At 37.6% G+C, this 23,320-nt stretch overlaps 1 protein-coding gene, 1 long non-coding RNA gene and 1 pseudogene across 4 annotated transcripts in view; 2 read left to right on the top strand and 1 right to left on the bottom strand.

Annotated features, from left to right (window-relative positions):
• LOC117287993 (RAC-gamma serine/threonine-protein kinase-like) overlaps positions 1–4,475 on the top strand; it is a 53,286-nt gene extending 48,811 nt beyond the window's left edge. For all 3 annotated transcript variants that reach the window (XM_033768668.1, XM_033768679.1, XM_033768661.1), the window contains exon 13: positions 603–4,475. In XM_033768668.1, coding sequence (XP_033624559.1) covers positions 603–676 — 74 coding nt within the window. In that variant the 3' untranslated portion in view covers positions 677–4,475. The remainder of the gene's footprint in view (positions 1–602) is intronic.
• A 7,605-nt stretch (positions 4,476–12,080) lies between these two features.
• Positions 12,081–13,608, top strand: LOC117301005. Its single transcript, XR_004520255.1, has 3 exons — positions 12,081–12,271; positions 12,693–12,773; positions 13,310–13,608. It is a non-coding gene; the product is annotated as an uncharacterized LOC117301005 (long non-coding RNA).
• A 1,351-nt stretch (positions 13,609–14,959) lies between these two features.
• LOC117290392 overlaps positions 14,960–23,320 on the bottom strand; it is a 12,580-nt pseudogene continuing 4,219 nt past the window's right edge.

The following is a 23,320-nucleotide window of genomic DNA, read 5'->3' as shown; positions in this document are numbered from 1 at the left end:
ATATGGGGGTACGTCTGTACTAAAGCTCACTCTACATGTAGCTAGCATCATTTATCATAAACCTGTTTTGCCACATCCATTTTACCCATAAATTAGTATAATGCAAGAAAAATCTAACACTGATTATAAAACACCAAAGTAGATTCTTGTCATTTGATTGGTGTTCTTTTTCATTCATTAATCAAACCAATACACGGCCTACATCATAAGCTATGCATTTTCGTCCCATCCTGTATGACTATTGTACGTTACCCGCACCATGCATTAATATACAAATATCAGCAGTACAAAACACCCTCAGAGTTCATGCCAGAATACAATCAAGTAAATTTTATTTGCTGTGTCAGTTTTATCCTATCATTTGACAAAGATCAACTTGGATGTCATATAAAACAATGTATGTTTTGTATTCGTGCAAAGGAGAGAATACTTTCATTTGTTAACGTTTGGAATGTCAATTGGCTTTTCCTCATTGAATTGAACATCTGTCAACTCATATGTTGTAAATATTCTCAACATTGCACTTGTAAAACATTCATTAATTTTAACTATCCTCCTTCTACCATGTTTTCACTCTTACCTCCAACTTCTTGTCTTTGCAGAATTGTCAACTGACACAGGGCTGCCACAATTTGAGAAGTTTTCATATTCTGGCGATAAAGGGGGACATCTTTAAGGTCTACCTTAGCATCGACTTTAAACTTCAGAGAGACTTAGTCCTATCCTCTATCCACCCCCAAAGATTGAGATGACTGGCGGAGATGGTGGTACCACATGAAAGAGGTTTTTATTGATAGGTTCAACAAGAAACATCAACCGGATAGTGGTTCACCTTCTTGTGTCCTGTTGTTACGTATCACCGTCAGACAAGCAGATTTAAGCAAGTCTTAGAGGAGTCTGACTTGAAACAGGGCTGCCAAATATTTTGACTGAAGTTTGATTTTTTTTTGGCATGATCATCGGTAGAGGTTGGTCTCACAATCATCAAAATGAACAATTGCCCACATTTTGTTGTTTTCTTCCGAAGAGAAGAAAAATGGGTAAAACATCCCACCTTGAATATTATTAGGCCATAGAGGGACCATTTGGGGCCAAATGTAGGGACCATTTTGGGCCAAACAGAAATGCAGGACCAGTAAGAGTTTTAAGCTTAAAATGTTCCTTAAAGTTCAGACCGGGGGATTGTTAGTTATGGGAGAAGTCTTAAGTTCATTTAATTTTCTTGTTAGTTTCCCCACCTAATTGGTCGAATGTTCATGCTGAGATGACAGTGTGCCACCACCTGTTGAAGTAAATTAGCGCTTGTGACAACTCTTGGAAAGAAGTAGCACTTTTAGTTTATCTTTTTATACTTGATTTGAGAGGGATTTTGTTGATCTGTGAACTCTCTTAGCGTTGTTTGGGATCTTGTCATGCTTTAACAACAATTGCTTTAAAAAGTATCAGACTTTGTTTCTGAAATAAGAGGGTTATTGAAATGCAACTTGATCACCCATTCATGCCTCACAGGGTTTGTGCGACTTGAGTTTCTGAGGCAGAATCCACGGAGAAAAATTTTCCGGTGGTATTTTTAAGATGGGTGTCTAGTTTTCAAAGCAGATTGGTAGCACTGAAAGACACAGTGTTGTGACAATGTGAAGTATGTTTGAATCAAGTCTTTAAGAGGCATGGTACTGGCATTTCTTGGAAAACTTTTCTTTCACCAATCAGAAGCTTTCCTCGTTTATTTTTTGCTCGGACGATAAAATCAAAATTTGCGAGCCAGAAAAGAAAAGAAAAATAATTGCATTAAATTGACTGTACCTTAATTGAGCTTACCGTCGCGGGGGAAAACCCCGGGTAGGAATGAAATTATGACATAACATCACAATGGAATGTGATAAAATTTCAAAGTAATTTGTTGTTTGAAAAAAGAAAGATAAATTTATTGATTATGTTTCAGAATTGGAAAGAGATGTACATATACATGCCCTATATTTTATAAATCTTCTATTTGGCAAATGTTATATGTGGAAGAGGAATTGCAGAGCGGCCATCTTGGTTTATTCTTGATGCACAAATCAATGTGATACAAAATGAGGCTCACTATCACAATAGTCTGGTGTTTATCATGGTACCGTTAATGCTCTTTACCATGACACACGGGGTACTGTTATGGGGTACTTTCAGTCAAAGCGTGCTTCGTGTAAGCGAGACTGCCACATTCATTCCACTGTGTATAATTTGTACACATGCAGTTTCCATGAAATAATGGAGCAAGTCAAAGAAAGCCATCGTAGTGTGGGGGAAGCATATTCAAAACTTCACAAATTCTCTTCCGGTGGCATGTACATGTACTTAAATAGTTTGCCAAATGCATGAATGCCTTTTGGATGAGATTATGGAAGGCCACAGATTTGTTGCATTTTCTCTGTGCAGTATGATACTCAATCCATCATGAATTCAAAGTCCCGATCTTTTTGGTAGCCGTTTTAATATAATTTTTGATGCGAAGAATTTGGTTGCCACGTTGGCCGTCAAGAATTATTGTAATGGAGTTAGCTGAAGACAGATAGCAGTTGTTTTGGATTCAGGTGTACCTGTGTGTAGTATTGCTGTAAATATACCTTGTGTATTGTATGATTATTAAGATTGTACGTGTACATGTTACTGTATGTTCCGTGTCAGTATAGGCCACACTAGGCTCGGTATACAAATCATGGCATCATTACTGATTGAAGGGGCGGAACTTTATTGGGTTGTATGCTAATGAGGTCTGACCTTATGTAAATGAAGGTCAATTATGCATATTCATATACAGTAAGGTGTTGGCAGTGTTATGTTGCTAGACATCAATCTACCTCTCGGACAAAGATGCAATATTGGAAGAGCAGACAAACTTTCCCCTGGCGTAAGAAAACGATACACAGATAACTGGCCACGGAGAATTTACTTAAGAGATATGCAAAAATTGAATTGCTCAAAGAATGCAAAAAATGGTGTCCTCATGGAAAGGTTTTTTTTCTTTCTTTCTTTTCATTGTGCAGTGTTTGGAGATTTTCCAAACTCTTTCGAAGTTAGACTTCAACTTGAAAAAGTGGTCATCATTTTGGTATGCATAAAAGGGGAACCAGATACATTGTTATCGATGGATTTTAAATTTGTGTACAGACCCAAAATAACAATGGCTTGTTACTGGAACAGGCATGCCAGTCCAAACATGAAGGTGTGACCATAGAGCAGAGTATTGTGGTGGGTATAGAAGCTGGGTCTCTAGCCAGGTAAGCTAAGGGGGTAGGGGCTAGAACATGCAGTTGAACTATTAAGAACACGCCAACCATCTCAGCAAAGGAAGAGATTACATGGTATACTTGCAGGAACAATCTGATTTAAATCTCAAATCCTGAAAGCCTCAAATCATTCATTCATGTAATTTTTTTACAGGGGCATAAAGGGTGTTTTTCTTTCGGCAGGTGGGGTGGAATCATAGAAATAGAACACGGAGACAATGAGCTCGACCTCCCTGTGTACTCGGTGTGTATGGCAAAATGATCATGTTGAGAGCGCACATAGACCGTCTCTACGTGTTTTTAATGGTCAATGTTCATGACGGCTACTGTTTGGCAAAGAAAACAACATACACGCATCGATAAAAGCGGTCTCACAACAAAATGCACGCATAATGTCGCACTCGGCGTTCTCCTGGTTCTATTTCTATGGGTGGAATGCAGTTTATAAGATTTCAGTTGAGATGATGGCTATTGGGAACAACTCTTTTTGATGTCAGTTTTGAAAATTTAAGTTGTGTCTGAAATTTCACTGACGCAACATGTTGTATATTTTTATTGATAACTCTTCGCGGTCATATTGTATAGACGAGTTTTAAAAAAAATCACAAGTAGATTGTATAGATGCATGTACTTCATACTATGGTGTTGATCATTTAGTTTTATTTTTGTTAAAAAGTGAAATGGTTCAGTGCACTTCTACAACTGTTCTTTTTTCCTAAGTAGAGCCTTTAAAAAGTTGTGTGTTTTGTTTTTGTTTTTTATTTGTTGAACTAATTTTATATAACTTTTTTAAAGGAATAACTGACCCTGTAATGCACACAGTTTTGTATATTTGCAGTAATACAGATGTGTGCTATTGTACATGTGTATTATAGTTGTCATCAGTGACCGGGTAACATTGGACACTCCTGGAGTAAAAGTTCACCTTTCCTTGTATCTCGATTGTCAAACGCATAAAAAAGCAAACATGAAAGCATTATCTTGCTGATGGAATTCCATTAAATTGAATGGGTATGCATTTTCAGTAAAAACATCCTTGCAGAATTATGTTGAGAAATATTAGCCAATGAAATTGCAGATTTTCTCATAAGTTTTGCCGTATTAATGCTGTGATCTATTTACCCTCGTCTCTGAGTTTCTCTGTAAAATTATCATGCAAATTAAGACACAATGTTCAAAGTGGCGATGATAGCGGGAAAAGTTATAGGGGAAAAAGTTTCAATCTTTGAAATCTTAAATTTTATTTGAGAAACATTGCCCTCAATTCGCTTCTCGACATATTGATGACCATTTTTATACCTTAATCCGTATTTCACTCGAGAATATCCCAAGCAAGGCTTGATGGGATTAGTCTGGTACCCATAATCAAGTAATTTATTTAATAGTAGATTTGGTTGCTCAGCACTATAACCATTGCTTTGCCTACAGTGAACAGGATTTTAAAAGATGGCCACAATATTACAGATTTCATCTAAATAACACAGAAACCTGGAAATCGCAGTGGGTGGAAACAATAGAACCCTTTACTGATGATATAACAGTTTGTTTACTGCATTTTTTAATTAAGTGCTTTAACTGGGTACTGCCTTTCTGACATTTGTGCATAGACACAATGGTTTCCCGTTCTTCTCCGAAGTGGTAAACAAACTGTGACGTCATCAGTACTGAGAAACATTTCCTGGATCTAAGTGAAAATTATATCCTACTTGGAACATCACATTAGGGCCCAATTTCATAGAGTTGCTTAAGCAGAACATACTGCTGAACAATTGTCTGCTAAGCAGAAATGAGCAGGATAGTTACAAATTGTACATGCGACGAATGTTGCCTGTTAATCTTATTCTGGTAAGCAAAATTTTATCGTGCTCAGCTACTTTTTGTTCATAAGCAGCTCTATGAAACTGGGCACAGCTTGAACTGTTGGTTGGCTGCCGGTTAATCATTGGCCAACGGTTGGAACAGCTATTGGTTGCAGCTGTGGAAACACACCCCAGTTAACTCTTCATTTTGCAAAGGTTGAAACTCTGGTCGGTAACTAATTTTTATCACAAAGTTTCCCCAATGTCTAAGGTCGTGTGTGGGTAATCCATATTTTCTGGTTAGAAATTTCACTTGTTACATCAGGTGGATTTTTTATTTTTATTTTGTTTGTTTGTGACAACAAAAGTTGGAAACATTTTTTGTTAAGTTCTTACTAATATGTTTTTCTTTTTGTAATTTATAGTTATACTTTATATGTTAATGGTCAGAGAGATACTCGCACCATTAAAGGTAAACTGTACAGATAAGGCTCACTGAATTTCTCTGTTATTGTGAATGTGGAATAGTAAATGTGGACTTTATACATACTTTAGAGAGGATACAGCTTGCATGTGGTGGGAATAAATAAAAAATTGTTAAATATTCAAAACCATTTTTGTTTGTGTATACCAAAAAAAATTAAAATAGTAAATCTATATCGTTCAGAAGCACATGTTTAATGGCCCTGTTTGAAGAAAAAAAAAAAAAGCGGTTTGGAAGGTATAATGGAGAGAAAAATGGCCAATGCATAGTGAAGATAAGGACATGATTTTTAATGACTTTTTTTCTTTAGGAGTAAAGTTGAGACTGGACTCATTTTATATGTTTAAGTACAAGCTGAAATCAGTGTCATGGTCATGTCTGAATCTTGTTTATGTACAGTAGGCTATTCATATTTTGTGCATCTCGTCAACATTATTGTAAAGTAAAACAAAAACAAAACAGATTGTGATCTTGCTGTGTGTTTATTTATTTAATGTCTGTCACTGTAGTCATAACTATAAATACAAAAATAAGATAAGATGAGAACTTTATTATCCCACACTTGGAAACTAAAACTGACATTGATTCAAAAAGTCAGACAAAAACACTAAACAAACAGATTGGTTTAAAAAAAATACCCATTAGAAGCAGTATGACAAAAGAACAATATAGCACAACATGACGTGAAATGGAACTTTCAAGATTTCAACAAGCGATTGAGTTGTATAAAATTGCATCAAATTTTTGTGTCAAGTAGCTCAAACATACATCCTTGTCTTTTTGATTTTTGTCATATCATTCTTATTTTATTTCAACAATAAATAATCCAAACTTGAATTTTGTTCAGTTATAATTTGAATCAACCATAAGTTGTTGAGCAAGTGATAAAAACAAAATGCATTATGCAGAGCTTTGCGGCGTCCATGTAGTAGATAAAGTATGACACATGGATATATTATGTTCAAAGATTCAAATGACAAGGTTCATAATGAAGGATGTATGATTATAAAGGCAGTGGACACTATTAGTAATTGTCAAAGACTAATCTCATATGCATAAAATAGCTAACATGTGAAAATTTGAGCTCAATCGGTCATCGAAGTTGCGAGATAATAATGAAAGAAAAATAACCCTTGTCACACGAAGTTGTGTGCGTTTAGATGGTTGATTCGAGACCTCAAGTTCTAAATCTGAGGTCTCGAAATCAAATTCGTGGAAAATTACTTCTTTCTCGAAAACTATGGCACTTCAGAGGGAGCCGTTTCTCACAATGTTTTATACCATCAACCTCTCCCCATTACTCGTCACCAAGAAAGATTTTATGCTAATAACTATTTTGAGTAATTACCAATAGTGTCCACTGCCTTTAAGTGGTTCATATTGAAGTGGTTAAGCAAAGGCAAGCAAATTCATGTCGTGCAAAATAATAAGTTTTCACTGGAAGGTGGGGTAGGGGGTGAACAAAAACACAGGACTACTGTGAAAACCAGAACCTTGTCCACAGGAAAAAAAATTGCCCGAAGAGAACTTTGTTATCTAGAAATTTTTGCTCCATCTGGGCCTCCCCGCCACTTGTTCTCGTTCCAGAATCCGAATAAATTAACTCTTAAGCCGTTGAAGAATTTTGCCCAACAAGTTAATTCCATACACTACCAGCGCATAACGAGCGGGGTTTACGAAAATCACCTCGTTGAAGATCCTTATTGTTATCCAAATAAGGCGTTTTGCACGGCTTTCGAGGCACTCGCTGTGGCCAACAGCAGCGTGGACCACTAGTTTAGCAAACTGCGAGGAGGATGCACCTCGCCCCCAACATGGGACTTGGACGTCGCGTTTTCTGATGAACTTTACCTGCCAATTTGTCGCCATTTTATGAACTTTACCTGCCAATTTGTCGCCATTTCATGTGCATTCAGGAACGTTTCGGCAGTAACTGCTGCACTTTTAGAACTAGTATTTATCTGGCTAAGAATTTAGTGTACAACCGTGGCATTGTTGTCAATGGCTAAAAATGTTTTACTGAAAACTGCATTTCTGCAGTACCGACTACAGTGATTAAGCTAATTTGAACCTCAGTGTTGAGTTTGCGAGTGGCCGAAGTCGATGGTAATGTATCTAAAGTGAGTGAGAATCAGTTCACTTCTCTAATTAATTGTTTAGGAAAAGTTTTCGTATGGCGCCACCATTTCATTCGATATGAAATAGTATCTAATTTACCTCAATGAGATATGCCTTCTTGTAAAATGAGTGACAAAGTGGTGGCGCCATACGGAAAGTTATCCAAAACAAAAATCCCAGACAAAGTGCCCGGGAAGGTTCGAACCCACGACCTTTGCATTGCCAGAGTCTGGCAATGCAAAGGTCGTGGGTTCGAATCCCACTACTAACTATACAGTGCTTATGAAATGCTTTTTAAGCATTAAAATACCCATCGGTGTATCAAGGATTAAACAACAATATATTCTTAATCCCCAATGCAAAAATAACATCAAATCGTTGCGGTACCTCGAACCACGGTGGTTGAGTGAGTGCTAATACATGTTCTGATGTTCTAGCAATGCAAAGGTTGTGGGTTCAAATCAAACCCGAGTTATTTGACTGTGTATTTTTTTAATTATTTTTTATTTGTTATTGTTTATTTATAGCTTTATTAGTATCTATTATTTACTACTTATTATTAATTTTTATATGGAGGGGTGTCTTCTTCTGTTATTTAAAGGGAAGGTATACGTTTGGTAAATACTCAAAACAAATATTAACTTAAAAACTGACTTGGTAACGAGCATTGGAGAGCTGTTCATAGTACAAAACATTGTGGGAAACGATCCCCTCTTAAGTAATGTAGTTTTTGAGAAAGGGGTAATTTCTCACTAAAATAATAAAACACTTCTAGCTAGAAGTCTTCCTAGTTATTCCTATCTGAAAGCACACAAATCCGTCCCACAAGGGTGTTTTTTCTTTCATAATTTTCTCGCAACTTCGATGACCGATTTAGCCCAAATTTTACAGGCCTATTATTTGTTGCATATGTTGGGATACACCAAGTGAGAAGACTGGTCTTTGACATTTACCGATCGTGTACCTGCCCTTTAAGGAGCACATGTTTATACATTTTTTAATAATTTGTTCTGCCGGAACGGGAGCGGGTTCGAAAAGTGGTCCGTCTAGTCTCGTTGCGGTTTTACTTGGTAAAATATCCCTTTGGACTTGAACTGTGTGTACCATTGATTATAAGACGTTTTTCTCTCACCAGGATGACTGAGGCAAACCCAGCAACCAACGGAGCAGCGATCTCTGTCCAGCCAGCCAGTCTCCTTGAGACATTGATATGACTTTTCCTGATGAGTTGCAAGAAGAGGCAACCGCTTTGTGCTGATGTCCTTGCCACTCTCAAACTGATTGCAGTTGAAGATCTATGGATGTGTGGGTTTTTGTGTGTGTTTTGTCTATGGATCTTGACGTGCATTGGAGGTCGCCAAAGGACCAAGGTAAAACAAAACTTCGCCGTATCCGACCTCCACTTTCAATTTGACTAGTGTGGTTCACCTCCATAAAAATGGTTTACTTTATTTTATTTTTTATTTTTATGAAGTAAAAAAAAACAAAAAACCTTTTGTCAACTGACAGCAAATGCAATCTAGTAAGTACACAATGTGCTTACAAAATGTTTTGTTTGAATTTTAAAAGCTATACAACGGAAGAACGAAATTCTTATGTTTGAAGAAAATGATGATTGAATAAGTCGAGTTGCATTGAATACTCATCAAATTTTCTATAATTAATTGTGATGGTTCGAAAAGAACTGACGCTTAAATACTTTTATTAAAACTTACACTGATGAATGACCCTGCCAAAATTTAAAAAATTAGTCTATTAATAGGGTGCAATAGTGGAGGTCGGATAAGCAAGTTTGCCTTCAAGATAAAGACAAGAGTGTGAAGTCTTCGAATGGTAAGAGAAGATCTAACCCGTTCTATTGCAGAGCCCCCCCCCCTCGTACCACCCCTTCCCCTCCAAGATGTTCGGCGATCTTGTTGATGTTGTCCTTGCTTGTGCACCTTTCATGGTTATGTCACACTCTCTTGGCATTTCTTGAGCTGCATATTGGTCGAAGCCAATGATGCTTTTTAATTAGGAGACTAGTCTTACTGGAAATTTCTGTCAGGGTTGATATTTCAAGTCGTTAGTTGTCATGTTTAAGTAAAATTGTCATGAGTTTTTATTTCAAAAAGTGTAATTGCTTATATAAATAAAGAAAACAGAAAAAAGGACGAAAAACAAAACAAAAAACTCGGGTGATAGTATTTTTAAATTATTCTTTTTAAACATTAATTTGTTTTGTTCAATTTATTTGAAAAAATAACAAAACAAAACCAAAAGAACATAACCGATTCTGCACCCTCCACATTGTTTTAGAAGTAATCCAACAGTAAAATATTACAGCCCAATCGCAATTTATTCGATGATTTATGTGTGATTTAGGAGAACTAAATATTTGATTTATATAAATCCATATAAATTAATATTTACATATTCCTTATATCAGCATTACATCACTTGTGGATGAAGCAGTAATGAAGACATTTTCAACTTAGCACAAATAACAATAAGCCTTGTAAATAAGTAAATAATAAGACAATAAAGAAGCAAAGTAGTTGTAAAAAAAAATATATATGGATGGGGCTACAATCTATTTAAAGCGGCTAAGTCCTGAAGTGCAAATCATAATAATAAAGTATGGCTCTTTGCAAATAACTTCCCTACACGAGAAATAAAAGAGAAAGAGTGAGCGCTGCGAGAGCTTCATGAGCGACGTGCTGCGTGAGCGCTGCGAGAAATAAAAGAGGAAGAAGAGACAGAATAAGAAGAGAGATAAAGGAAGAAGGGGGAAAGGAGCAGATCATCCTTAGAGACAGATGTAGATGGTGTCTTAGCCACGCCAAGGCTCCTTACGCAAGCACCGGTCCGCTCTGAACTCAAGAACTGCATAGAGACTGAACGGTACATTATGACCGGAGGGTCGAAGCATGGTTTTTCGAGGTTTCAACCTCGGCTTCGGTTGTACGAGGTTCAAAAACCGTGCTTCGACCCCACGTTATCAAGTACTGTTGCGTACCATGCAGTATAGTATCTATGCAGTTCATGGATTCAGAGCGGGCCTGAGCTTGCGTAAAGAGCCTTGGACAAGGCTATGTGTCTAGGTAAGTATGAATGGTTAGATAGCCAGGGTCTAGGGTATTCAACGTGTAGGCCTAGAAATAAGACTACCTCTCCACTCTTACAGCAGGTTTACTGCAATAGGTAAAGTATTGGGTGTGACTGGTGTAGTGCTTAGTCTTGATTCTTAGATGCCCAATCTCTTTTCCTTTTGCGGTTTACACAATGTCATGTACTGCCACATTTTTAAGGGCAGTAAAACAAAGTTCCTGAAACAAAAAATATGAGATACTGTCTTGAATCAAAACTAAGAGCTACTCAGTCAACAGGAAACACAATTTGAGTAGACGATGAAGACTCTTTGATGTCCCTTGCGACTGACTAGATGGCAGCATAGAGCAATCCTTGCTCTATGATGGCAGTTCAGCTGTTTGCAGCATAGGTCAAGTATAACGGGTGAAGTATCAGTGTTAAAGACAATTACATTTTCTCAACAGTGTTAACTTTTTGTCCAGCAGCTTATACCCCTTCTTAAACAATTTCTAACTTTTTTTTTTTATTCACAGATGTTACCTGTTCTTTACAAAGTGGACTTTGTGGCAGGTGAATGTGCATTCAAAAAACGATGCCGCCAATTTGTGACCCGAGGTCATTGGGGTCATGTGAGTTCAGGGCCCAATTTCATATAACTGCTAAGCACACACAAAAATAGCTTAGCATGAAATTTTTGCCTTGATAAAAATAGCACTCCTAATCAAATTTTCACGTGATTTTCAGGATTAAAGCAAATAAAAGCTTAATACCAGGAACAAGCAGTATGCAACAAATAGACATTTGGTTGGTAATCCTGTTTTTATCATTGAAGACATCTCATGCTAAGCAAATTTTTGTACTTACTTCTTACATTTTTTTCCCTCAATGTGCTTCAACCTTTTTTTATATTTTCCCAACAGTCTGTATCTGTATTGAAGAGGAAGTTGTGGCAAGCATTGGTTCACAGGTGGCAGCTCTGGAACACCGAAGACGACATTGGTAAAGTATTGGGGTAATAACAAGTGATCTGTAACGTAAAAATTAAGTCTTCTTTTTTCCCGATGATGACTATAGAGCAAGCTAGTCCAAACGTTGACACCAATTTCAGAACTCACTCTGCGGTAGTGCAGTTAATAACAGTCCTGTCAGCTAAAGAAGTAATCCCAGCTAATTTGCTTTACCTCCCGCCCAGGTAGTAGTTAAAAAGCAGGACAGTTCTTTTTGGAACTGAGAAGTCTCCCGAACAATCCGATAAATCTATACTCCACAGTATAGTAGAATAAATAGCAAGATAGTTCTCTAAAGAACAAACTCTACCTGGCGTGGATGTTACCGCAAACCAACTATATATATAGTGGAAATGAGTGCTGCTTATTGAGTTTACCCCCAAATGCTAACTTTTCCAGATTGTCTTATCTGCCAAACAGCACATCTTATTTTCTTCTTGGAGATGATGAAATAGTTTGCAAACAGAGATCCAAACTGAGCTGAGCTGATGGCTACCAGCACTTGGATGACTTCACGATGTGGTAATGTATCAGGGGTGGTTTTCACAAAGAGTTAAGACTCGAGTCTTATCTCGAGTTAGGACAAGTTCATCGCCCTAACTCAGGACAAGCCTTAATTGTTTAACATATATATTTAGGACTAGTCATAACTCTTTATGAAATCGACCCCGGGTTGTTTTAATTTACAAACGACTGCCACGTGTTAAACTACCTAAATGTGACAACTAAATCGGGAGGAGTGCGAACAAATCTAAAACGCAGTTTTTCACTTAATTTGGAGGACAAATTAAACCAAACATTCATTATTTTGAATCTCTCAAACAAATTCCTAAAAAAGTAGTAAAGCAATAGAAGTAGACCCTCCTTGCCATTCATCGTAATGATATGTGGATCATAAATTTAAATTTGTCTGTTTCTACTTAATTTTCCCTCTGTTGAGCAGTTTCTTGTGGAGTGGTGGCTACAATGATAGAGCGTAGTCGTTGCAGGATTTAGGCGCATTCAGTCAACAAATGACTACTTGGTAAGTTTTTTTTCGAAAGAAACTTTGGAGAGAAAACGATCCACAAAAACTTGAATCAAAATTGCATGGTTTTCCTTATACGTAGTCAACTAACATGCCACGCCATTTTGTGAAGTAAAGTTGTTGACTCTATAAAATGGCCGACCGTGTTGGTTTGCAAAGTAAAAGGAAAACCATAGCGATTTCGAGGCATGTTTGTGTGGATCGGTCACAAACGGTTTCAAACGCTTCATATGGACCAACTCGACCGGTCCAAGGCAACGTGTCCCTTTAAGCTGCCAATAACAACACGAACAATAGATGGAAAAAAATCATAAAGATAGGTCAAGCTTTTCTACAAATAGAAAAACGCAATCCCTGGAAAGTATGTTCTGTGTGTAATTCATCAATGAGCTGAAGAACTTAGTGGAGCTGAAGCGAAATTTTGTTGTGCATAGTGTTTAGACTTAACGTAACTTTTCCCCAAGAACAACTGATACTAGTTTAAAAATAGTTAAACAAAATTAATCTTTGAAAACTTATATTTTCTAATGTAGATTGAGACGATACACCCATGTATGAGACATCACAGACTGAGATAACATACACCAAATCTTGTGGATAAACAACACTTTGCGAACACTGTGCAAACCGAGGAAAGACTTTTCCGGTGACGAATCAGCCAGATGACTCGCCAGTACAAGGTCCTTTTGGAATATATTTCAGAATGCTGAAGCTAACCAACACTCTGTGGACAGTGTGCACAACTCTGATGAAGGACTTTTCCTGTGACAAATCTAGACATAAGACTCCCTACTACAAGTTTAATTGTTGGAGTGCAAGTCAGAATGTTGAAGCTAACCTTACACTTTTGGACTATGTGCCACATCTGAAGAAGGACCCTGCCAAGCCTATAACCAGGGCCCACTTTCATAGAGCTGCTAAGCACAACAATTTGCTTAGCATGAAGTTTCCTCATTGATAAAAACAGGATTGCCAACCAAATTTCTATTTATTGCTTATGGCTTGTTACTGGTATTCAGCTGTTGCTTGCCTGTCCTGAAAATCACGTGGAAATTTGTTTGGTAATCCTGTTTTTATCAAGGAAGAAATTTCATGCTTAGCAATTTTTCGTGCTTAGAACCTCTATGAAATTGGACCCAGATGACTAACGCTTCAAGTTTACCTTTTGAAGAGAGATCTCGGTTGATGCCAACCATGACTTTTTCAAGTTAGTGAAGGAGAATGTTTAATCTAGCTAGATGACTCTTCGCTGTCACTACAACTGTTTAAGAAACACACTGATGTTGATGCCGTATTTGTAACGTGTGCTTTTTGAACTATGACAAACTGAAGAAAGCCTAGCAAACTCTGGCCAGATAATTTCCCACATGTTCACCTGAAACAAGCTCGACTATGACAGCGCCTCACTGTATGCTCGTGAAGAGGACAATATTGGATTATTTCTTTTGACTTTGTGGCTGCGGCTATGGCTAAGGTGATGGCTTATGGTAGGTCTACTGCTATCGCACATTTTGCTTCAACGCATTTTCACAAGACAATCAATCTGCATGGAAGCCACCTCTTCTCATACATTAGCTATTGTTTACTTGATTCAGTTTTTATTCAATTAACTAAACTCAGATACCAAATAAAATGTGGCTTAATACTGACATTAGTTTAATTGATAACATAATGTTATGGTTTACTTGTTTGAGGAACATTTTGTAAGATTGAATCGACCATATAATAGTGAGGCAAACATTAAACATGTACATTGCTCAACATACTTCAAAGATGTGTGGTAAATTACAAAGTTTGAGTGCAAAATAGACAAAATGTATGTCTTAGTGAAATGCGCCACCAATGGCTGGTGTTGCTGAGCTGAAACACCATGGCAGCAATTACAACATCACTCGGGGTTTCACAAAGAGCTAAGATAGTTGATTATATAAATGTAAAATCTTAATTGCTTTGCAAAATGTTATGAAACAACAACTCATTTTAAAGGCACTGGACACCTCCGGTAGTTGTCAAAGACAAGTCTTCTCAACATTTGCATAAAATAAGAAACCCGTAAAAATTTGAACTCGATTGGTCATCGAAGTTGCGAGAGAATAATGGAAGAATAGAAACACCCTTGATGCACAACTTGTGTGCCTTCCGATGCTTGAATTCGAGACCTCAGCTGAGGTCTCCAACTCAATTCAAATATTTGACTGAGAAATTACTGCTTTCAGGTTTTTATGCTAAATTATTTTTAGTAATTACCAATTGTGTCCGACGCCTTTAAGATGAATCATAGTGTTTTGTGAAACTGAGCCGTGCATTCCTCACCATAACACTCAACTAGGCTGTATAGCCTTGTGTACTCATCAATTTTGCAATAAAATGTGCAAACGAAAATACTTATCAAGGCTTACTTATTATACTTACTTGTGTATATATCAAATTTTGCTTGAAATTACAAATTGGAAAATTGTACTCATCAAGTTTTGCTCTAAAATGTACACGTAATTATCAAATTTTGCTCTAAAATGTGCCCAAGGCTATAACCATGTGTTATTATCTAATTTTGCTCTAAAATGTGTAATTATCATTTGTTTTCTATAAAATGTGCACAAGGCCTTGTGTACTTGCCAAATGCAAAAGTGTACTCATCAAATTTTGCTATGAAATGTGCACAAGGCTATACTTATTAAGGCTAACTATACTTGTGTACTATCAAATTTTGCTTGAAATTACAAACAAGGCCTTGTGTACTCATTAATTTTTTCTCTAAAATGTACAAGGCTATACTTATCAAGGCTAACTATACTTGTGTACTTATCAAACTTATCTAGTTATCTAAAATGCTCTCAAGGCCTAGTGTACTTATCAAATTTTGGTTGAAATTCAAAATTGCACTCATCAATTTTTGCTCTTAAATGCTATGCTCTAAAATTTGCATGGGGCTATAGCCTTGTGTAGACCTACTTATCAAATTTTGCTCTAAATTGTGCATTTGTGTAGAGCCTACTTTTTAGCAACTTTTGATTAAAAATGAACACAAGGCTAAATATATAGCCTTATTTGTTGTTTGTTTCAAATTATTAATCATGTACGGGACACGTATGAACCATGCAGTAAAGTTTAAGTCTAACAACTGACTGTACGATCAGTGGCTCATCCGAATGCTTTTTACTTGGTCTTAAAAGCCCCCCCTTCCCCCGCACTGTGTAATCTTGAGCATTCATGTAAGGGTTAGAATATAATAAGGGATTGAGGTGGGGCTAGAGGGTTGGAATGTTATCAGGGTTAGGGTGGGGGTTAGGTTTTAGTTTTGGGGTTTGGGGTTAAGGAAGGGTTAGTGTTTGGGATGAGGTTGGGTTGGAATTAAGGTTTGGGATAGGGTAAGTGCTAGATTTATGTTGGAACTTTGGTTAGTGTTGGGGTTATGGTAAGGACTAGGGTTTGAACCACGTTTTGGGTTTGGGTTAGGGTCAAGAGCGTGTTAAAAAGGGCTAGGGTTAGGGACAATTGTTGCAGGTCAGGTTTAGGGCTTGGGTTGCATAAGAGTGGGGTCAGTGTGACAGATCGGGGTAGTAATATTGTATAACACAGTTAGGGTTGGGGTCAAAATTCAAGTTTGTGTTAAATTAGGCCCTCAGCTCGCTGTAAGTTGATCATTAGGTGACTGGTGCAGGACGTCGGGCACAAGCTCTTTCATGTGAGATTAGTCCAATTAGTGCATTCACAGATCTGCCACAAGTCGACAAGTTAAGGCTGGTTTGCAGGCAAAGATGGCAGAAGGGGTAGTGTCTGACGACGACGCCGTTTAGCATCTGCGTGTGCTGCCAACTCCGGTGGCACATCAGCTGAAGCAGATCCAGAATGGTTTCTGGCGGGTTAGAATAAAATCAGGGATAGCGTAAATATTGGGAGTGATAAAGTAATCAGGGTTAAGTTTGGGATTGGTTAGGGTGAGGGGTTGGGGTAAGAATTGAGGTTTGGGTTTAGGGAAAGGGTTTTGGTTGGAGGTTTGGGGTCAGAATTAAGGTTTGGGAATAGGGTAAGGGTTGTTGTTGGTGGTTTGGGTCAGAATTAAGATTTGTGTTAGGGTAAGGGTTATGGTTGGGGATTGGGGTCAGAATTGAGGTTAGGGTTAGGGTAAGGGTTATGGTTGGTGGTTTGGGTCAGAATTAAGGTTTGGGTTAGGGTAAGGGTTATGGTTGGGGACTGGGGTCAGAATTGAGGTTTGGATTAGAATCAGGCTATGGTTGGTGGTTGGGGTCAGAATTAAGGTTTGGGTTTAGGGTAAGGGTTATGTATGGGGTTTGGGGTCAGAATTAAGGTTTGGGTTAGGGTAAGGATTATGGTTGGGGATTGGGTCAGAATTGAGGTTTGGGTTAGGGTAAGGGTTATGGCTGGGGGTTTGGGTCAGAAATGAGGTTTGGGTTAGGGTAAGGGTTGTGGCTGGGTGTTTGGGGGTCAGAATTGAGGTTTGGGTTAGGGCAAGGGTTGTAGTTGGTGGATTGGGGTCAGAATTGAGGATTGGGTTAGGGTAAGGGTTGTGGTAGATGGTTTAAGGTCAGAGTTAAGGTTATGGTTGGTGGTTTGGTTATGGCTTGGGTTTGGGGTCAGAATTGAGGTTTGGGTAAATGTTATGGCTGAGGGTTTGGGGTCAATACTAAGGTTTGAGTTAGAGTAAGGTTTATGGCTATGGGTTTGGGGTCAGAATTAAGGTTTGGGTTAGGGTAAGGGGGCTGGATCAGAATTGGGGTTAGAATTGGGGTTTGGGCTAGGGTTATGATTGGGGGTTTGAGTCAGAATTAAGGTTTAAGTTAGGGTGAGGGTTGTGGGTTTTGGATCAGAATTAAGGTTAGGTTAATGGTTAGAATTTTCAATTTTGTAGACTTAGCCCCCCCCCCCCCATCCTATAAAAACTCCTGACAAAACTTTCCCAAAAAGAAAAACATCGTCTATCTCTTCATTTAATGCAATTAGGCACCCTGATGATCTAATCGTAATCCTAACCCCTACCTATCCCTAACCCAAATGCAAACCCTTAACCCAAACCCGAATTTCAACCTAACCCTAACACTATAACCTTAACCCCAACCTGGACCCTTACCCGAACCATACCCTAATTCTAGCCCCCTGACCCAAAACCTTATCCATCCTTTATTCGTTTTAGAGATCCTTGTCTTTTTGATTGATGATCACCTTTATCAATTATCACACATGAACCCTGATTCGAAACCCAACACTAACCCCAACCTGTAATGGGTTATTTGAAATGCTTGTATTAATTTTGTAAAACTCAAAGAACTAAACAAAGACTTGGATATAAGAAAACATCCGTTTAAAATGGGGTAGTTTATTGTGCTCTTCTGTATGCATAAGCGATTTTTTTAACCTGGTTTTATTTTGAAACTGTCAAATCGTTTACCTTTTTCTTCTGTGAGGCTCATAATACAGCTCTTGTCTTTGAGATGATGTGTGCACGTTATCACTCTGACTCTGATGGGATGTACTTGGACTGGAAACAGTCTTCCAATATTGGGTCAATTTTGTTTGACCTTTCTCAACAGCTCTCTTACTACAGAAGCATAACAAATAATACTTGTTTAATTTTTTTCAATGGCACAGCTGAAGTAAAACGAAAACAATATTCAAGGGAATCACCCGATGACTTGACCAAATGCTTGTCTGATTTGTAATATCCAAATAAATAAATAATTTAATACTAGGTACATTTTTTCTTAGCACCAGAATACACTCCCTGGTAAAACATAATGATAACAAATGTTTTTTACTTCATCAAAATATTGGTTATCAAACAGAAGAAGATCAACAGAAGGCATTTTATTTTGTCAGGAATGTTTTCAAATATTTGAATTTATATATAATTTGCTGTATTACAGTAATCCCAAAAGCACTGTGATTTTACAGGTTTTGATGTCTCTTTAACTTTAAAATACATGTGAAAGAAGAATACAATTCATAGTTAGTGATTAATTTATATTAGGGGACTTTTGGGACGCTTGGTGGCAGCAGACTTACCAGGTAAAATTCATTGTTCTCGGTAATGTGCGCATGCTCAGAACTACATAAACAATGGAAACTTACCTGGTAAGTCTGCTGCCACCTAGCGTTCCAAAGTTCCAAAGTCTCCTAGGGAGCATCTTCGTCAAGGGTATGACCTTATTCATGAACAATATAAAAGCAAACAAGATAATTAAAAAACATTAAACTTACTCATTTGTGAACTGCACATTCCACTGTTTTTTCACCAAATCGTATTTGCTGGAACAAATCGTCGGTTTTATACCCCACTTATTCTTGGCATATATACCGAGATCAGTGTAAATATCAGGTTTGTAGACCAAATTCTTTCCAATCCCAAGACGGCGAAGCCCTTTCTCCAAGTTCAAGACTGACTCTCTATCTGTAAAATCTTCATTGTAGACGCAGATTACCTGACTCGCATTATCTATACGGGTACTGACTTTAGCAGCAGAACCCAGATTCCCTTGCACAGTTGCTCTAGCTATGTCTGCCCAAATCTTGTCCAGTTCGTCACCCGGCGGTTCATAAAGAAGCCATTTACCACTAGTGTACCTGGTTTGAAAACAGTGTAAAGGCATGACTTCAACACAAATACATTAGTGACTTTTGCTTGTGTGTGGACCAATGGTGTTTAAAAAAAAATATGGACTTTGATGCTTAAAAAAATTAGAGAAATAGAATAAGCTGACTGCAAACTGCTTAACAACCCAAAGAACATATAGATGTAAACACTAAATGTATAGGTGGTCTGACTTTTCGCCCCAGCACAGTCTGAATTTCTTGAAGGCTACCAACAAAAATCAAAAGAGACAAAATCTAAAATGTCCCTGATTTATGTGCACTGTCAATTGCACTGTCAAGAACATATAGATGCAAACAAAATGTAAAAGGTCTGAGCAGACTCTTTCTTAAAGGCTTGCAAAAAAAGAAAAGAAAAAAAAAGCTTTTCTGAGAGACTTTATGCTTAAGGGTTGAAACCTCACTGAATTTTGTTAATACAAATTTGTATTATTAAAGTTGGTTACAAGACTGACAAACTAATAAGTTTTCATCTGAAACCTCACTGGTTCTGAAACACTGACTGTCAGAGTCGACATTGAAAAAACCCAAATCACCATTGCTTTGCTATAGTTGAAATAAGCACATAAATATTCACAAAATCCTTGCCATATTCGTAAGCGTGGTTTTAAAAGTTTTTGACCATATCTGACAGTATAGCTATTTGACATATTATTAGCAAGTTGTGTGAACGGATGGTGTATCAAATTGAGAAGAAACTTGTTTTGATGTTTAAAGTATTTAAACCTGTTTTCAAAAGTTTAAGCACATTGGCTATCGACAAGACATGTTTGATTTGCTATTGGACTGCTTTCCTGTTCATAATCCAATCGACTGCTAACAACAAGCCAAAAGTTTACATGTTGGCAGTGAAGAAAACAGGGGAAAATCTTGTATTGCTTTTTGAAGGGTTTTGATCTTAATGGAGGGAAAGTTCGAGCTACAGTGTCAGCTTAAGTGTGTTTTGGTAATGTTAAACTAACTAAAATTAATAAGAAACTATCAGTTTGAATAAAAACCTACCTGTGCGCTTTTGCAAGTTCCAAGAGTGCCTGATGTGTGACAGGTTTACACCATCGACCAGGTTTACACAGTGCCTCCCAATCTTGCTCCAGTTTACTTCCCTCATAAACCGTTCCATCCATGTCTTGATTCGCATCATCTTCAAACTCATCTTCAAACTCATCTTCAAATTCATCTTCAAATGTATCTCCATCTTTATTTTCATCTTCATGTTCATGTTCATCTTCATCTATATCTTTAGCCTTATGTTCGTCTTCGTCTTCAACTGTATCTTCATTTTCATCTTGAACCTCATCTTCATCGTCATCTTTATCTTCATCTTCTTCTCTCTCATTAAACTCCTTTGTTTGCGATTTCTTGTCGATCTGACGTAGATCCAGGGATGGTCCTTTCTTCAAGTTTAAACAAAACATAGAAAAAGAGGCAGATGGTTAAAAGTCAACAACATAACCAACTACTGACTGAGTTCAATCTAAAAGTTGACCAAAGTCCACAGGAGTATCCACCTTTTTTAATTGTACTAGTATAATCCTTACAATCAGTGAGCCTCCATCCCGTATCAAATGCAATTCTATACAGTGTCGGTAATAATAAAATATAAAATTTTTGAGAGCTCCATGAGTAGGGAGGCCGGCACTTTTCATGTTTTTTTTTACGAACCCCACAAGTTTGGTACCATTTTAAAGAGAATTTAAAGAGAAATGCAATGGTGTAAAAATCAGCTTCATAGCTGAAAGTATAGAGAAGTTATGGTAATTTAAAGTTCAAAAATAGGCGTTTTCTGACTGTAAGTAGGGAGGCCGGCACTTTTCATGTTTTTTTTTAAAGGAACCCCACAAGTTTAGTACCATTGAAAAGAGAATTTAAAGAGAAATGCAATGGTGTAAAAATCAGCTTCATAGCTGAAAGTATAGTTATGGTAATTTAAAGTTCAAAAATAGGCGTTTTCTGTCTGTAAGATTTTACTGACGCAAATCCAAAATCACAAAATTGTATGTTGGGTGGCCATAACAAAAATAACTTCAAATTCATCATACATGAACTAAATTACCTTAAAAAATAATTTGGAGGTCTCCTTTTCTGTAATCTTCCATTAATTGGTATGTGTACAGCTGCTCATCTTCGTCATATTTGATGTTAAACCAAGATGGATATCCAGGGACCTATTAACAAAATTGAGGCAAAATTTCAAGGCTATATTACCAACATCAGATGCAATGCTGTCATGTGTTTCCAAAAACATGCTCATGTCTTCAAGAAAGGCGTGGATAAAAGATAAAACAAAACAGTGAAAAACAAATTAACAATACCAAAATAATTAATTAAACAACAATAAAATAAACCCAAAGAGAAAGACCCACCCTCCCCAAAGAATGGTAAAGTAAAAAGAACTGGCAACAGCCAAACTGCAATAACATAATTAGTAAGTACACTTGTAACATTGTTAGTACAAGAAAATTAACAATACCAAAATAATTAAACAGCAATAACATAAACCAAAAGAGAAAAAAAGACCCACCCTCCCCGAAAAAGGGGTTAAGCAAAAAGATGCAAAGAGCAGGAACTGTCAAAAAATGAGGACAGCCAAACTGCAATAACATGATTACTAAGTACACTTGTAACATTGTTAGTAACAATTATTCTGTGAAAAAAAATTGAGGAAAAAAACTGGAATAACTTTGATAAATTCTCCATGCAGCAGTAACAAGTGTGACTATGTGATGAGAGCTGAATATACTCTTGACATTTCAAACCTGGGAGATGACTTTTCCAAAGTACCACTCCTCATCACCACTTGTGCTACATAGGTGTTTAACTCGCTTCCCAACCAAAAGTGGTTCATTAGCGCCTGTGTCGAGATCGCCAGTTCCTGGTTGATGTCTTTGCAAAACATGAGACTCTTCTATTAGTTTCTTCAAGTTGTCAGCTAACTGTTCTGCAGTAAGTTGCACTTTTTTCAGGGAGAAGGCATACAGACTGTCCTCTTTGTTGGCTGGTCTTTGTTGCAACACATTCTGACGGAAATTTAGCTGGGCCTTTAAAGCTTTCACTCTTGTTGTCTTGTTGTCGAGGTCTGCTAAATAATTATCAACTTGATCCTGGCTTTGCCAAAGGCCCCAGTACATTATATCAAGCGTTAGCTTCTCTTTCTTCTCTAGTTGTCTTTGGTGCGCTTCTTCAGCCTGACTAAGCTTCCGCAAGACAGCAGCACGACGGGCGGCCTGAATTTCCTGCTGTCTGCTTTTGAACTGTTTCCAGACATGTTTCACAGAACACCTTGCCTGCTTGAAGATTACTGCCTTTTCTAAAGGCGACTTCGCATCCAACCATGCGGCTGTTTTATTGTGGCTAAACATTATGTACGCCTCGCTTGCAAGGGTTGTGATATTTGGCTTTTCCCTCATAAGTCGATCGAGGTGGCCAAATATGCTTTCAGAGAATTTGTTGTGCTTTGGCAAGCCTTTAACTCGCTCTCTCAGCTCAGGCGAAACATCCGCCCACATTCCTCCATCTAAATGGTCGCTGAACTTTTTTGCAGGAGTCGAGCCATGGCTGGTAGCATTACTTGAAGAATTACTTGAACTTCATCATCGTGAATCCAAGGTTGGATCAACTTGTTGAACATCACATCCTTTTCAATGACTGCAACTGTACAGAATGAAAGATGGAGATCTCCCACCATGAAGTTTTCTATTCTAGTGTTTGCCATCACCAAAAAATCGATTACTTCTTTGTAGTGTTGTCCAATATCCATAATGTGGATCTCTGTGTTTTCGATTGTAGCCCACAGTGGTTGAGTTATTAGGAATGACACCAGTCCAAGAGCTTTGCAGCCTGCCAAGTAGTGGGTAATTTTCAGATCAAACTGCACTGCTTTAAGCAGTCGATTTGTAGCACCTCCTTCATCAAGGTAATCCTGTAGATGACTGGAGAGG

Source organism: Asterias rubens, chromosome 1 (assembly GCF_902459465.1).
Source record: "Asterias rubens chromosome 1, eAstRub1.3, whole genome shotgun sequence".
Taxonomy (NCBI): domain Eukaryota; kingdom Metazoa; phylum Echinodermata; class Asteroidea; order Forcipulatida; family Asteriidae; genus Asterias; species Asterias rubens.
The sequence above is the reverse complement of the archived record's forward strand: the minus strand, read 5'-3'. Positions and strand labels throughout refer to the sequence as shown.